The sequence below is a fragment of the Haliotis rufescens genome, unplaced genomic scaffold, assembly GCF_023055435.1.
Source record: "Haliotis rufescens isolate VD_foot unplaced genomic scaffold, xgHalRufe1.0.p SCAF_8, whole genome shotgun sequence".
Taxonomy (NCBI): domain Eukaryota; kingdom Metazoa; phylum Mollusca; class Gastropoda; order Lepetellida; family Haliotidae; genus Haliotis; species Haliotis rufescens.
The window spans coordinates 18,510,886-18,529,135 of record NW_025964372.1 but is presented as its reverse complement, the minus strand read 5'-3'; the positions used below and the strand labels follow the sequence as shown (position 1 = coordinate 18,529,135).

At 37.6% G+C, this 18,250-nt stretch overlaps 2 protein-coding genes across 8 annotated transcripts in view; one reads left to right on the top strand and one right to left on the bottom strand.

The window, feature by feature from the left end:
* LOC124142466 (hemicentin-1-like) overlaps positions 1 to 2,002 on the top strand; it is a 128,685-nt gene extending 126,683 nt beyond the window's left edge. For both annotated transcript variants that reach the window (XM_048389608.1, XM_048389609.1), the window contains one exon: positions 14 to 2,002. In XM_048389608.1, the coding sequence (XP_048245565.1) occupies positions 14 to 389 (376 nt within the window). In that variant the 3' untranslated portion in view covers positions 390 to 2,002. The remainder of the gene's footprint in view (positions 1 to 13) is intronic.
* A 2,981-nt stretch (positions 2,003 to 4,983) lies between these two features.
* LOC124142467 overlaps positions 4,984 to 18,250 on the bottom strand; it is a 94,020-nt gene continuing 80,753 nt past the window's right edge. For all 6 annotated transcript variants that reach the window (XM_048389613.1, XM_046510945.2, XM_048389610.1 and 3 more), the window contains 4 exons: positions 15,143 to 15,348; positions 13,911 to 13,972; positions 10,304 to 10,361; positions 4,984 to 9,519 (listed from right to left, as the gene is read on the bottom strand). In XM_048389613.1, the coding sequence (XP_048245570.1) occupies positions 9,481 to 9,519; positions 10,304 to 10,361; positions 13,911 to 13,972; positions 15,143 to 15,348 (365 nt within the window). In that variant the 3' untranslated portion in view covers positions 4,984 to 9,480. The remainder of the gene's footprint in view (positions 9,520 to 10,303; positions 10,362 to 13,910; positions 13,973 to 15,142; positions 15,349 to 18,250) is intronic.

Genomic DNA, 18,250 nt, shown 5'->3' with positions numbered 1-18,250 from the left:
AATGTCTGTACAGGTTCTGTGTCCTGGAGTGTGTGAACCCCAACATCCCCTGCCCTCCCGGAGCGAAGTACGCAGACGTCATCCAGTTCCGCACACTCTCCCTCCCCAGTGGCAACATAGCACAGGATCTCATCCGACTGACGGCTTACAATCAGAACGACGAAATCCTTATTCAGACTACTTTCAAGATTCTTGACAACGATCCCAAAATTGAGTTTAAGATTCGACTAGAGAACGGTAAAGGTGTCGTGTTCACCAAGAAACCATTACAAGACAATCAGGTGTATCGTATCAAAGTGCGGGCAAAGTCATATGATAATCGGAGGATTCATATACAATATCAAACCACCTTCATTATACACATATCGGTCTCTGCATGGCCGTATTAATTTTCAACATTTGTTTTCAGAATGTTCCATTATGAGTTTTTTCGTAAATTCCTCAAACTATGAAGAATTTCCAGTTATTTCATGTGCCTTGTGGGTTTATACATGGGGAAAGTATTAGAATTGTAAATGTCATATTTGTATGAACTTTTAAATGCTCACATATCTTCAACATGAAATTTTAGGCCAGATGAATTTATTTTCTTGTCTATTTGAAAATATTAACAGATTTTTGTTTAAACTATGATGATTTTGTTTCAGGAAATTAACCAGATATCATTTCTTTTTTGTGTGTAATTTTGCATATTGACCCAGATATTTGGCATAATAGGAACAAAACTGATGTCGTTCTTGATTATATCTGTCATTTTGCATGTTTATCGAGGGCAAAGTGATCGTCTTTCAACACTGGACTTTTGATATCTTTGATACTGTTACTACCGGTATATACTGATGGAAGTAAGGTCACATGGAGGTGTTTTCAGATGAACAGAATAAGCAGCACGGATGAGATGATGAGACCAGTGTATTGCGTATTGCGTACACGACCTGTGTGCCAAGTCCAAGTACCTATTGTGGGATCACCCCCCAGCATGCATGGTGCCCACTTTCACAAATGCATCCCTGAGCACCCCAGCAACTACCAATATATTGTCAAGTGATATCAGGTCAGCCTCAGGGGAGATGCTTGAAGTTATCTCCCTTATTATGGTTACACAAGGTTATCTCCCTTTAAACATGTGCCCCTATTTCTGTTCATCAGTATATTTGTAACGATGTAAACATACAGGGTTACCAAGATGCCTTTTTTTTTAAAAATGAATGGTGCTCTGGGTATTAAGTTTTCATGTAAAAACTTAAACCTGATTGTGAACAAATTGTTTCTTTGTAACCCTATTTCAGTTGTTTTAAAATCATAATCGTTGGCAAAATTTTAATTTTAATTCTAATCATTTCTTCAATAAATTTTAAGCAGAAACCTTTCCTGATATATGTATTTTGATTTCTTTTTTAATGTCTGTTCATGGTATATGTATAAGATATAAGGTTGGTACATAGTGAATATAATAAATACTTGTCTTAGGCTGTTGAATATGTCTAAAACAAAATGATCATACTATTTAGCAGTGTTCCTCCATTTTGTGGCATGTTTCAGGTCTTTTCTCATTGCATATCATGTAGCTTGTAGCCCTCAATACAAACATTGTTAAACATGAGAGATTATCATTTCCCCTCAAAGGGACCGACCATATAAACATGATCCACCTGGAACCTCAAATGGTTGATCCCTAATGCTGTTTTTTTTTTTTTTATAAACACGAGTTGGAAACTGATCATCTCTTCTTTGACAATAATATTTTTAAAAAAGCAAAAACAAATGAACTTGTAAATTTTATTGAATTCAAAATGCATTAAAAGATGGCCATGGTATTTGCTACTGCCTGTAGCATACACGAGTATGTCAGATTGTGCACTAGACCAGCTTGTATTGCTTTCATACAAAGTCTCACAATGTAGCGAAGGTAATGACATTGCATATTGAGCATATATAGTACCCTCTTCTATACATGAAATGTATATTCTTGAATAAATAAAGACTTTTGTAGAATTTCAAATGAGTATGTTGAGATAACCCTGATATTTGAGCAGAAGATAGTTTGAGTAGAATCATAACACCTGGAAATAATTAAGCACCACATACAGGATACAATTTACTTTTGAGGAAACACAATTTTCTTTAGAAATATTGAAATTAAGTCATGTAGTTTTTCAATTGCTGTGTGTGTTCTTGTGACAATCTTCCATCAAAACGAGGTGCTAAACTTTCCAGGTGTATGAATGATGAAGCTAACGTAAAGGGGTTCAATCTTCAGTTGCACAACTATGATTAAGCACAGAAGTAACACAGTATTATGTACCTCGGTGTCAAAGCTCTCCTTACAGTAACAACACCTTGTTTGTCAACAAACTGACTGGACCAGGTACTCCCAAGCCTGAAGTGGACGCTGAAGCAAGTGCACTCTCAGACTATTATGGTGAATATTGTACATAAACGCCCGGGGCCACTTATTAAAAGCATACTTGAGTTAAATTTGTTGTCAGAGATCAAGTAGAAGGAAACATACCTTGTCTAAATGTCCATGAAACAATAAAACATGTAAATTTTCAATCTTGGTAGAGGGGTTAGTGGTGCAGGGCGCTAAATAATAGAGAATATGGTATGTAGTACTCTTTTGCTCACTGAACCAGATATCCCATGGGGATAAAAATAAATTGGTTAAAATGTACAGACACCTCAAAGTGAATTTAGACAAAATAATATTGCACAAGTACAAACATAGAATTCTTCCTGTTGACTCAACTGTGTTACTGGGACTCCACAAAACAACTGATATGATATTACAAGACCATGAGCACATTTGGCTTCTCAGTAATACCCAGGAGATGAATAAAGAGGGAGGGTTACTGTGATGGGATCTAAACAAATTAGTAGTACATAATTAGGAGAAGAAAAAAGAAGTCTTGGTTTTCAGGCACCGCCCGCATCATCATAAAGTCTGCCTCCCTTTATTTGTTTTATTTTTAAATTGAAATAAATAAGAATCTTTAACTATTCCGTGGACACAAATTATTTCTGTACCAAACTGGCCTTCCCAGGGAGGGTCATGAACACAAAGAGCAATGACGTTCTGAAGTTTACCTGCATCTTTCCCACTGCACTTGTTAGGGAAAAGAACCCGGAGCTCCAGCAGTTCAACCACTAAGTAAGAATATCAACGGAAACTTCTCAATGCATCTCATCCCTACACAGACAGATCCAGGTAGAGAATAGATCTTCGGCAACCCATGCATGCCATAAAAGGTGGTCAGACTTGCTGACTTGGTTGATGCATGATGTCAATCCCTGGATAGTCTCATACAGCTTGAATATTGCCGAGTGCAGCGTTAAATTCAGGTTGCTTGGTTGCTTGGTTGCAAATTTCAAATCTATTTTTTATTTCCTTAAAATTTTAAGTAGGTCAGGGAAACATGAAGGTGGGAGTTTTAAAGATAAATTTTCAACAGGTTTAAAAAAACAGATAAACAGTAAATATTTTACTTATTTATGGTCGGCAGAATAAAAACAACAACATTTTATTCATTTATTTTTTCTTTAAACATTTTTAAGTTTTGGAGATGGCAGAATCGTAAACCAAGAAATTCGGGCCTAAACTGTCAAATGTTCAATCATGTCAAGATGAAATCAGTTCACTGATTTTTTTCACACATAACTATTGAAGTGTCTTTTATTACAAAAGTCGTGTCATCTGTCACATGGACTTGATGACACATAAGGAAATACAAACAGAATTATTTATTTTATTTAACCCCTCCTCTGGATCCGCCTATGGTATAATAGAGTAATGTGGGAGAAAAAGATCAACATTGAGCAGATTATTGATGCTTACCACTTTAATGAAACTCACCAGTATGAACGGCTAAGTGCTCACAGACCAATGCTCATCATCAGGGCAAAGCTAAGGGACGCAACTCAGAAGAGGGAATTGTGATGCCTTCCATCATATGGTCTCTCAGTGAAGAGGTTACAATTGAATGAGTGAGTATGGTTTTACGCCGCTTTTAGCAATATTTCAGCAATATCACGGCGGGGGACACCAGAAATGGGCTTCACACTTTGTACCCATGTCGGGAATTGAACCCGGGTCTTTGGCGTGACGAGCGAACGCTTTAACCACTAGGCTACCCGATCGCCCCAAAGAGGATACAAATAGATGAAGGTGAAGTGTGATACAGCATAAAGAAAAGCAAAGGGTTAATCTTAAAACTCAAACAGAACTTGCTTTGATATGCTTGAAGGAGAACAGTTAACAAATAAATAAGTAAACAAGCCTTGGGTCAATAACAGCATGGAAAGGGTTAACAATATCTGTGTCATGATCAGCCTCACAGGGGTTAACAGATATCAAGAGACTTTCATGTAATTAATTCTCTGAAAACAAACATATAGGAAACATACAACAACAAACAGGACAATAAAATATCTGAATCACCAACAAAAACAACAAACAACATTTATTACCGGATTTCACTCTTGGGACATTTGCAGTCTTCCTTAATATCAAACTATATTGAAATGCTCAAAACAAACAATCTTAAAGATACCATTTCCATGTAATTCTCTGATTATCCTGATCCTACTAAATCTAGGCATGGTAAAATATGATCCTAGCAAATAACCCATGACATTAAAACGACTCCAATTTTCGCATTACCTGCTCAAAGAAACTGTTGACATTTCAAAATCTTACATCCATTATATTTGGCTCACGACTGACATAAATATTCAATGAATACATTGCATTTTCATAGCGTTTCAGCCTCGTTTCCAACACATGCCAGCCATCAGTATTGGTATTTATAACATACAAGTGTACAACAATGTTGCCAGCAAGTAGATGGGGTTACACATTAACACTATTTTTTGTCACAGGTGTTCATATCAGTGCAACACCTATCTTACAATAGAAGCTGCACATGCACAGGTATTCATTCAGATGAAACGAAAGTTTATTCTTCTCTGCCAGTGTGTAAAATAGTTACTGACCTTGATGTTCAAGATAGATGGACACTCGAGAAGGTGCATTGTACATCCGTGAAGATCCGGGGTAGAATAGGTCTTCAGCAACCCATGCTTGCTGTAAAAGGTGACTGCTTGTCGTAGGAGGCAACTAACTGTCGGTTGGTCAGGCTCGCCGACTTGGTTGATGCATGTCATCGTATCCCAATTGCATGGATCGATCCTCATGATGTCAATCACTGGATTGTCTAGTCCAGACTCCAATTACAGACCTCCGTCATGTAGCTGGAATATTGCTGAGTGCGGCGTTTAACAACAAACCAAAAAACGTACACGAGTGATCATCTTACTTGAACCTCTCAGTCTCGGTTAGTAACTGTTACATGTTACCTGGAAAAGGTACAATAAATCTCCGTATATCAGCTCTGCTGGCAGAATACAGTGACACCTTGGCAATTCAAACCTTCACGACTCCGCTTGAGAGAACATGTTTCTGTTTTTCTGCTGTCCTGCCTATTCTTGATCCTTTCACCATTGCCGACATAGTAAGAATATCATGATCCATAACAGGCCACCATGACACGGTGCCAAACTGAAGGTATTCTGCAACTCCGACATTTGTAGATCTTAAGGGTTATTTCACATATCACCTAACATTTCCCCAGATTAACATGAGCTAACTGCTGTGTGCACTCAGCTCACCTCAATCCATAGATCATCTCTACCAGCATTTGGAGGATTCACTAGTTCCACCACTTCAAGTGACTATAACATTACACAACACAATGAGATAGCTGTCAGGACCATTAATATAGATTTTTTTCATAAACCTGATTTCTAGTCACCATTAAGAAAAGCTTTTATCAAAATCCACCAACATGCCGTATAAATATGCAGAAGGGTCGGTCAGTTTACTATCTGGGATGAAATCATGCGATAACGCTGCCCTTTTGCTGCCTACATTATATATGAAGGAAGCAGAATTTGCCGACTTAATGTGAAAGATTTTATGTACAGAGTTCCTTCCAGTGTTATTCCATTCCTACAGGGTGTAGAACAGGTGTCATGAGCTGCCATGGAATATGACAGCTTTATGACATGCATAGACTATAAACACATTTATTTCCGGTGTATTCCCACATACCACTATGCAGCATACTAATGGAGTTATCAAGGTATCAATACCAATATTCAATATCACTTGTTCCAGCAGACTAATGCAATAATATATCCAGCATATTAATTTATCATATTATGCAAAAGAGTGAAAAACTATTTTTTGGCACAAGTTCCTTATGTTGATTTTATCATTTTTTTAAAAACCCTAAACGACACATCCCAACATTAGAAAACCAAAGCATGTCGTGACATTACTTGATCAGACAGAAATAATATATATATATATGTGTAAATAAGTAAGGGAACATAGAACAATTGCAAATATTGCTTCACTTCAACTATAAAGAATTTTGTGTTCACTGCACTAAATCTGATTATTTTCAGGGTACGAAATGTAATTCCTCTACAGCATATATATTACTTTGATATTTGGTCAAAATTGATACTGAACTGAAATGCAAATTAAAAAAATCAACCTTTCATTTCAAATAATTATCACATTACTACGGACTGTTATGCTACAAAGAGAACATATATCTCTTTCTCATACAATAAAATATGCTGTACAGTGCAAGTTGATGACTTTTGACTGTTGGTTATTTTGTCACATAACTCCTTTGGTTCTCGGTAGGGTGATATAAAACAACTATATCATACAAACATATTTTAGCACATGAGCAGAACACCACACCAGATTTTTCTGGTCAGTCCAGTCTGCAAGTTTAACATGCATTTAATATTGGCAAAATCATAAGTCAAGCACCATATAAACAAGGCCATAGCCATTTTCTGATACTGTAAAGAAAAAAAAAAAAAAAAAATTGTTTTTGATAATATGCTTATTTTTCTTTTGTATTTTGTTTCAACTTGTATTTCAAACTTTTAGGAGTAATAGACATTTTGTCTACCTCCTTGGCTGGAAAATACACTGATCTTATGATATGTTCTCTCTAACCATCTGCTTATGTTAATACTGCAGGGTGAGACTAGGGGGGTGATGGTACTCGTACTTGAGCCAGGGGAGATAACTCACATCTTCACTTCACTAACGTGTGTTTCCGACATGGAAGAGAAACAATACACTGTCTGCAGACATTATTTTATTTTTTAAATGTTGATTGTGTGGCATATCACCTTTAAAATCGGGTACTTAGGTCCAGGTCGAGCCTTGAGACACAGGTACTTTAATGAGGTGATGTGCCGGTACATTGATCCCCAACAAACCTTGAACACAAAGTCTAAATTGTACTATGCTTACTCAGTCAGATTTTCAGTCAAGGAGTCTAAAAGGTTCCATCCATATATCTAATGGCCTCAGTTTCCCTCAATAAATTGGGGATGTAAGACAAGTGACATGCAAGAGAAATTATCAACATGCACAGCTATCCTATGTTGCTTGTGTGAACGGACATATACAAATATCTGACGTACTAAGAGGTATCCAACAGGTTCTCCCAACAAGAAGCTAATATCATGGGAGTGACCTCCCCTTGTGGCAGTCGTTGATGACTAATATGATACATGAAGATGGAGCAAGTAGAAATGGACTGACACTCAACCAATGAAGACCTTGCTATCTAGCATATTTTACTAACAGTTAATTTGTTTTTAAATTTCACCCATCAATGACTACAGTGTGCACTCATTATTTTACTTAATACTTGCAATAAAATTTTTAAATATCTCTGATGTTATTAATGCACTTAATTTCAGGATTGAAAACTTTTTGATTAGGTAACAATGTAGCAATTTACATCCAAATGCCCAACAATTTATAAATCTAAAGTGTGTTGATAAATAAATACCTTATTCAAAGAAAATCAACTGGGGCAGGGTTAATTAACTCATGTTGACAAGTTTACTACCATTTAACAACCAATCAATCACTTATTTATCCGATTTGCCACAATCAGCATGCATCTGTGCGTTGGGTGGGGAGGTGCATGTCTGTGTGATGTGGCAGTGGGTGTGGGGACTGGGGGTGTCACGATTGTACTTCAAGCTTTTGTCTATTCACTGACACCTTTGTACATATCTAACCAAAATGTTTATTTTTTAAAAGTAATTCCTCAATAAGTAAAAATATTTTGTCATAAACTAACTTATAATATTTCATGGTGAAAAACACCTCCAAACAAATAACCCTTAGGAAGATTAATAAGCTACAAATCTATATCCAATGACCCTAAGTGACTACATGTACTAGTCTTTTCATGCCCACTCCAAAACAAGCAAAAATCAGCCATGATACATATTTTGGTACTTTTATCAGAAACATTGCATATGTCATGTGTGCTTGTTTGTTTATTGCTTAAAGCTGCACTCACTAATATTCCAGTTAAATTATGGTGTCCTATCTTCTGAACTTGTTTCATCAATATAAAAATTAAGTTTCCAGTTTTTTAAAAAAAATAAAAAATTAATAATATATTTGTTATTGCCTTGTCATTCTTACTCTTAATATTCAAATAGTATTAAGTTATTATAAAACATTTCCAAAGGTTAATAAACTGGAGAAGACAAAGATGATCACTGTTTACTTACCAATTTACCAACTGTACCAATTTACACAAGCACCCACGCTGGTCAGGAACAAAGTTTACAGTCAACAATAAATACTAAGAAAAGCAAACACAGAATTATGAGTGATGTCTCACAACAGACTGTAAGAACACAATAGACTTGGAATGTGGTACTACATGAAATACCAGAACTGCATTCTATACATGTTTTGATTAAGCCCTTTTACACATAGCGTAAACACCATTTTGGCTGATGCAAACTGTGTCTAAATCAAAGGAAAGCACGGCAGCGTCTTCTGTCTAAGACTACAAGACCGTTCTACAAAGTATATCCTTGCAGAACTATTCCTCCTCTATTGAATTAAAGGATAATAAACAAATGTACTGATTTAATATCACAGGAACAGTGGCCTCAAATCTTAGATGGACACTAGTACAGTTGTATCCATCCGTAATCCTGAGAAATCTTGATGAAGATCTTGCAGCACATATAAGCCTATGCTTCCATCCTGTTGAGTGAGTGTGTTTTCAAGGAACAAAAACACGTGAAGGGACACTGTCCATGGAAACACAAGAAGAGACTGAGCATATGGTGCAGAACCACACTTGTCGAGGAGATGCAACAGTGTAACACAGCTGTAACATTGTTGTACCATGGCTGTCAAACAGTATCTGATGTAACAATGTTGTACCACTACTGTAACATTGTTGTACCATGGCTGTCAAACAGTATCTGATGTAACAATGTTGTACCACTACTGTAACATTGTTGTACCATGGCTGTCAAACAGTATCTGATGTAACAATGTTGCTTGTGGGATAGCTGGCAGGATGGGAGAGTCCATTTCTCAATGAAAGGGGTGGAAGGTAGAGGTCAGTCTTCGGAGGATTCCTCAACATCGTAATCTCTTCCCTGCGGACAGAAATTTGTCAGTTGGTAATGTTGAAATCTTGTTAATGAGTGAATGAATCAAGATAAATGAAACTTTGAATGGGATTTCAGTCATGGTGTGATGATTGGTTGGTTGGTTGGTTGGTTTGTTGTTTAACGCTGCACTCAGCAATATTCCAGCTATATGACGGGGGTCTGTAAATAATCGAGTCTGGACCAGACAATCCAGTGATTGATATCATGAGCATCGATCCACGCAATTGGGATCGATGGCATGTATCAACCAAGTCAGCGAGCCTGACCACCCGATCCCATAGTCGCCTTTTACGACAAGCATAGTCGCCTTTTACGGCAAGCATGGGTTGCTGAAGACCTATTCTACCCTGGAATCTTCACGGGTCCATGGTGTGATGACTTTATGTGAGCAGAAAGACCAAGAAAATGTAGAACGTTCACCACTTTGGTGAAACTCACAACAGTATATAGCTTGGAAATCAAGGATCATAATCAGGGATTGCGAATCCTGGCACAACTAATGCGAATAACTCTACACAAAATTTGCTGTGTCTAAGGCCACTTTGAATAGAAATATGCTTAATAATTCAGACCAATTTTTCCTGAAAAAAATGGATGTCTCTGCAATGAGGTTGCCAGTCAGCACATTCTACCACAAAGCTGCCAGGGCAGAATTTACACAAATGTAATGAATATTGAATGTCCTGTGATTTTAGATCCATGGCAACTTAAATATAATCGGTAAGACAAAGCTAAGAAGGTTTGTACACAGAAGTCATCAGGTACTTACTTGTTCTATTTTTTCATCCAGCATTTTGAAAAATTCTATTTGACTAGTTGTAAGATTTCTGAAAAAATAAGACAAAGATGATAAAGACATGATAATGTCCACAAATGAACTAGGTTTACCGTATTTACCATAATTAGCACACTGCTACTATAAACACCATCTGCCCAACTTACAAACTAATCTGTCAGTAATCTTTGAAATCGCCTATGTTAAGACCGAAAATTACATGACAGTCCATTTTTTCATGTGCAAACGGCACATTATTTACTGAAAACTGCATCTCAGAAGGAATACAAAAATGTTCTAGTGACATCAATTTTTTTACTAATTTTGTTCACTAAAACAAATTTAACTTGTGTATGGTGCTAAGTGCTCCACATTAAGGCACTTTTTATGGCAAATACGGTATACAGAATTTGGACAAAATAGTGATGTTGAATGGAAGTTACAGTGATGATATGAAACTCTCCACACAATGCACAAATGCCAACCTATTTGTGAATACGTTAAGAAAGAATTTAAATGACATTAAACTTAATAATTGCTCTGAAATTAGAAGTAGCAATTTGTGAAACATTTAAAATATTGCAAACATTTTCCGAAAAGTTGTCCCCTTGGATCTGCTTCTGCCAATCAGACTATCTTGTGGACATTCAATCTTGTGGATATTCTATCAGCTGAGGTGAAATGAGGTTTAACTTTGCATTTAATATCATTGCACTTACATATAGAGACGTTCATGCATGCATGTGGGTTTGTGTGGCTGCTTGTACTAGTCCAGACTTATGTCATTTCGTTAGTTAGCCCACTGAGACACCATGCCGCAGTTTTACTTGGTTACCCCACTCGGACACATATACCGACTCTGAGTGACCACTCCTTGTTTTAGCCCCTTAGTGCCAAGTACCAGGCAGGGTAACAACAAGTATTGATCAAACAACAGACCTTGCTCTCCAGGCTCTCCTGTGTTATCCACGACACCACAGAGGCAGTGTCTACTGTGTTGGACATGGTTCTACATACATAGCTAAGGCTACATGGACATCAAACCTAACAAACAACAACAGGATACCAAATGATATCAAGATACAAGGCCAGTATCATGTGTACACAACAATATACTGATGGAAATGAATGAAGGAACACTTGGTTTTAGACACAGTAAAATGACATGCTGTCATGGGCTCCCAGCCTTGTCTACCAAATACGCATTGGAAACAATGCACACAAACACATCTCAACATTCTATTCTGACGTGTTAAATTTGTATGCGTGTTATTTGAAATGTACTGACAGCAAAGCTTATTTCCCTATAGTTTTCATTGATCCCTTATTCGTTTCCATGAGTACACTGCCAAAATTTCAGTTGAAAAAGAAAAGAAAAGAAATTGAGAAGTCAATCCTGTCTTCAATGTCACCTGACTGTTATTAAAACTGACTTACAGCTGCTTAATTATCTCCATCAAATGTATCAACGATCTGCATCCAATGTAACAACAATCTGCATCCAATGTAACAACGATCTCCATCAAATTAACAACGATCTCCATCCAATGTAACAATGATCTGCATCAAATGTAACAATGATCTCCATCAAATGTAACAACAATCTCCATAAAATTAACGATCTCCATCCAATGTAACAATGATCTGCATCCAATGTAACAATGATCTCCATCAAATTAACAAAGATCTCCATCCAATGTAACAATGATCTCCATCAAATTAACAACGATCTCCACCAAATGTAACAATCTCCATAAAATTAACGATCTCCATCCAATGTAAGAACGATCTCCATCAAATTAACAACAATCTCCATCCAATGATCAGCATAAAAAAATGTAACAATGATCTCCATCAAATTAACAACAATCTCCATCCAATGATCAGCATAAAAAAATGTAACAATGATCTCCATCAAATTAACAACAATCTCCATCAAATGTAACAACAGTCTCCATAAAATTAGCGATCTCCATCCAATGTAAGAACGATCTCCATCAAATAAGCAATGATCATCCAATGTAACAACGATCTCCATCCATTGTAACAATGATCTCCATCCATTGTAACAATGATCTCCATCCAATGTAACAATGATCTCAGTCCATTGTAACAATGATCTCCATCCAATGTAACAATGATCTCCAACAAATTAACAACAATCTCCATCCAATGTAACGATCTCCATCCAACGTAACAATCTCCATCCAATGTAACAACGATCATCCAATGTAACAACGATCTCCATCCAATGTAACAACGATCTCCATCCAATGTAACAATCTCCATCCAATGTAACAATCTGCATCAAACGTAACAACGATCTCCATCCAACGTAACAACGATCTCCATCCAATGTAACAACGATCTCCAACCAATGTAACAATCTCCATCCAATGTAATAATCTGCATCAAACGTAACAACGATCTCCATCCAATGTAACAACGATCATCCAATGTAACAACGATCTCCATCCAATGTAACAATGATCTCCATCCAATGTAACAACAATCTCCATCCAATGTAACAATCTCCATCCAATGTAACAACAATCTCCATCCAATGTAACAACGATCTCCATCCAATGTAACAATCTCCATCCAATGTATCAACGATCTCCATCCATTGTAACAATCTCCACCCAATGTAACAACGATCTCCATCCAATATAACAACGATCTCCATCAAACGTAACAACGATCTCCATCCATTGTAATAACGATCTCCATCCATTGTAACAACGATCTCCATCAAATGTAACAATCTGCATCAAATGTAACAACGATCTCCATCAAATTAACAACAATCTCCATCCAATGTAACGATCTCCATCCAATGTAACAACAATCATCCAATGTAACAACGATCATCCAATGTAACAACGATCTCCATCCAATGTAACAACGATCTCCATCCAATGTAACAAAATTCCATCCAATGTAACAATCTCCATCCAATGTATCAGTCTCCATCCAATGTAACAACGATCTCCATCCAATGTAACAACAATCTCCATCCAATGTAACAACAATCTCCATCAAACGAAACAACAATCTCCATCCAATGTAACAACGATCTCCATCCAATGTAACAATCTGCATCAAACGTAACAACGATCTCCATCCAATGTAACAACGATCTCCATCCAATGTAACAATGATCTCCATCCATTGTAACAATGATCTCCATCCAATGTAACAATGATCTCCATCAAATGTAACAATCTGCATCAAATGTAACAACTATCTCCATCAAATTCACAATGATCTCCATCCAATGTAACAACGATCTCCATCCAATTTTACAATCTGCATCAAATGTAACAACGATCTCTATCAAATTAACAAAAATCTCCATCCAATGTAACAACGATCTCCATCTAATGTAACAACGATCTCCATCCAATGTAACAATCTCCATCCAATGTAACAATCTGCATGAAACGTAACAACGATCTCCATCCAATGTAGCAATCTGCATCAAATGTAACAACGATCTCCATCCAATGTAACAATGTGCATCAACATCAAGAATGCTCTTCACAAAAGGCTCATCACCGATGTTTTCGTCTTCCCTAGGCTGCAACAAAGGACAACTTACTGCACATTTTGAGGATTGCCCGGTGCCGGCCTGTCCTTAAAGGATGTTCGTGTTCGACTCTCCTACAACAAACCAAAGTAATGCTTCATTTCTTGCAGAGCTTGTTCACCTACATCAACAGTTTACAGCATTTTATCTTTCCCTCACATCACTGTTAGTTCAGCTGGTTCCAGTTTATAAGATATGTTCTGGTTCAAGTTCATCAGAAATGTTCTGGTTCAAGTTCATCAGAAATGTTCTGGTTCAAGTTTATTATATGTCTGGTTCAAGTTCATCAGATATGTTCTGGTTCAAGTTTATTAGAAACAAATTCTTGTTTAAAATGTACCATCAAATACTACGCCAGACAGCTTCAGGGGAACAAAAAGGAGATAACAGACTTCTCAGTGTGAATGTAAATTTAGCAATAATAAAGTAACTAGGCATTACCAGTTACTGTATGTTGACCTCACAGTCGAGCTACAAACTGTAAATGCAGAGGTGGATGAAGCAGGTAGAAAAAGGGTGTGTGCACATAATACCCAAGTCAGAATAACTTGGCCTAGTGTGCAGTCAACATGCAAGATGTTGAGAAAAGGGAGCTGTGCACCCCTGCACCCCTCTGGATCCACCAGTGAACTGTGAATTGTGACCAAGTATATCTTACAGTCTTGAATTTTTATAATATCTGTATAGTAGTATGGACAAGACACACCAGCAGCAATGATTTTTGTATGTTTATTTGTTGTTAAACGCAGCACTCAGCAATGTTCCAGCTGTATGACAGCGGTCTGTAAATATTTGAGCCTGGACCAGACAGTCCAACGATTGACGTCATGAGTATCAATCCACACAATTGGGATACGATGACAAGTCAGCGAGCCTGACCACCCGATCCCGTTAGTCGCCTCGCACGACAAGCATGGGTTGCTGAAGACCTATTCTATCCCCGGATCTTCACGGGTCCTGCAGCAATGAACTCAGTCAGCCATTGTTACCACCGATCCCTTCTCACTTGACTTGATTTGAGAATATGTAGTTGTACACAACATAGACCTTAACTACACCAGTGAAACCTGTGAACAGTTAAGATGCTGACACACCAAGGATAAATGATTCTGTTACTGAGTGAGTGGGTCTGTTTAATGGCACTTAGAACCATATTTCAGTTATACCACAACATGTCCGCTTCATCAGGGAGGAAGGCCTAACATTTTGTTTTGGGTTAACAACAACAGACCATGCTCTCTTACCAAAAACTTGTCACTTTTATGACTGTCTTGCACATCTCTTGTATTGGAAACATTCACGGTTCCGTTATTTACAAAGTTTGTGTTTGCTGATTTGAGGGGGGATAATGTCAGCTTTTCTTCTTGTTTTCTCGCCGCCCTCTCTCTCTTGCTGCCTCCATTCTTGACTGTGTTCGTTCGAATAGGGTCCTCATTCTCCTTCTTGTCACCTGCAACAAAACACAAACATTGTGAAAATATAGTGAACACCTGAGTTAGGTCATATGTCTCTTTCAACAGTATTTCTTAGTGATTCAGCTTGCCAGGATCACCCAAGACACACTTTCCTACATACTGCCAGAATCAGAGCCATTAGAGGGTCTGCCATTAGGGGGTCTGCCGTTAGGGGGGCCCCTGCATGGCTAGGATCTGATATACTGGAAGCTTCACCTGTTCTCATTTGGATTTGCATGTGTTTCAAAGCAACAGTGTAAATATACTTCACAATTTTAGGTTGCCGACATTTCCGAAACAAGGACTGATGTCATGCAGATGAAGGATCATAATTTGAAAGATTTTGGATCTGAATTACAGCGGATCCTGGGACTGCTAACTGGGTCAACAAAACACCTTGTTCAGTGTATGACACGACCTGGAAAATAAGACACCTGTATCCACTGTTTGACAACCCTGAAAATATCATGACAAGATACATGTGTCCACTGTTTGAGACAATGCTGAAAACATTAGGACAAGACACCTGTGTCTACTGTTTGACACAACCCTGAAAATATCATGACAATATACATGTGTCCACTGTTTGACACAACCCTGAAAATATCATGACAAGACAACTGTGTCTACTGTTTGACACAACCCTGAAAATATCATGACAAGACACCTGTGTCTACTGTTTGACACAACCCTGAAAACATTAGGACAAGACACCTGTGTCTACTGTTTGACACAACCCTGAAAACATTAGGACAAGACACCTGTGTCTACTGTTTGAGACATCACTGAAAATATCATGACAAGACAACTGTGTCTACTGTTTAAAACAAACCCTGAAAATATCATGACAAGACAACTGTGTCTACTGTTTGACACAACCCTGAAAATATCATGACAAGACAACTGTGTCTACTGTTTGAGACATCACTGAAAATATCATGACAAGATACATGTGTCTACTGTTTGACACAACCCTGAAAATATCATGACAAGACACCTGTGTCTACTGTTTGAGACATCACTGAAAATATCATGACAAGACAACTGTGTCTACTGTTTAAAACAAACCCTGAAAATATCATGACAAGACAACTGTGTCTACTGTTTGACACAACCCTGAAAATATCATGACAAGACACCTGTGTCTACTGTTTGACACAACCCTGAAAATATCATGACAAGACAACTGTGTCCACTGTTTGACACAACCCTGAAAATATCATGACAAGTCACCTGTGTCTACTGTTTGACACTACCCTGAAAATATCATGACAAGATACATGTGTCTACTGTTTGACACAACCCTGAAAACATTAGGACAAGACACCTGTGTCTACTGTTTGACACAACCCTGAAAACATTAGGACAAGACACCTGTGTCTACTGTTTGACACAACCCTGAAAACATTAGGACAAGACACCTGTGTCTACTGTTTGAGACATCACTGAAAATATCATGACAAGACAACTGTGTCTACTGTTTAAAACAAACCCTGAAAATATCATGACAAGACAACTGTGTCTACTGTTTGACACAACCCTGAAAATATCATGACGAGATACATGTGTCTACTGTTTGACACAACCCTGAAAATATCATGACAAGACACCTGTGTCTACTGTTTGACACAACCCTGAAAATATCATGACAAGACACCTGTGTCCACTGTTTGGAACAACCCTGAAAATATCATGACAAGTCACCTGTGTCTACTGTTTGTCACAACCCTGAAAACATCATGACAAGATACATGTGTCTACTGTTTGACACAACCCTGAAAACATTAGGACAAGACAACTGTGTCTACTGTTTGACACAACCCTGAAAACATTAGGACAAGACACCTGTGTCTACTGTTTGACACAACCCTGAAAACATTAGGACAAGACAACTGTGTCTACTGTTTGACACAACCCTGAAAACATTAGGACAAGACACCTGTGTCTACTGTTTGAGACATCACTGAAAATATCATGACAAGACAACTGTGTCTACTGTTTAAAACAAACCCTGAAAATATCATGACAAGACAACTGTGTCTACTGTTTGACACAACCCTGAAAATATCATGACAAGACAACTGTGTCTACTGTTTGAGACAACCCTGAAAATATCATGACAAGATACATGTGTCCACTGTTTGACACAACCCTGAAAATATCATGACAAGATACATGTGTCTACTGTTTGACACAACCCTGAAAATATATGGACAAGACATCTGTGTCTACTGTTTGACACAACCCTGAAAATATCATGACAAGATACATGTGTCTACTGTTTGACACAACCTGGAAAAAAAGACACCCGTATCCACTGTTTGACAGAACCCTGAAAATATCAGGACAAGATACATGTGTCCACTGTTTGACACAACCCTGAAAATATATGGACAAGACATCTGTGTCCACTGTTTGACACAACCCTGAAAATATCATGACAAGATACATGTGTCTACTGTTTGACACAACCCTGAAAATATCATGACAAGATACATGTGTCCACTGTTTGACACAACCCTGAAAATATCAGGACAAGATACATGTGTCTACTGTTTGAGACAACCCTGAAAACATTAGGACAAGACACCTGTGTCTACTGTTGAGACATCCCTAAAAATATCAGGACAAGACACCTGTGTCTACTGTTTGAGACAACACTGAAAATATCATGACAAGACACCTGTGTCTACTGTTTGACACAACCCTGAAAACATTAGGACAAGACACCTGTGTCCACTGTTTGAGATAAACCTGAAAATATCATGACAATATACATGTCTACTGTTTGACACAACCCTGAAAATATCAGGACAAGATACATGTGTCTACTGTTTGAGACAACCCTGAAAACATTAGGACAAGACACCTGTGTCTACTGTTGAGACATCCCTAAAA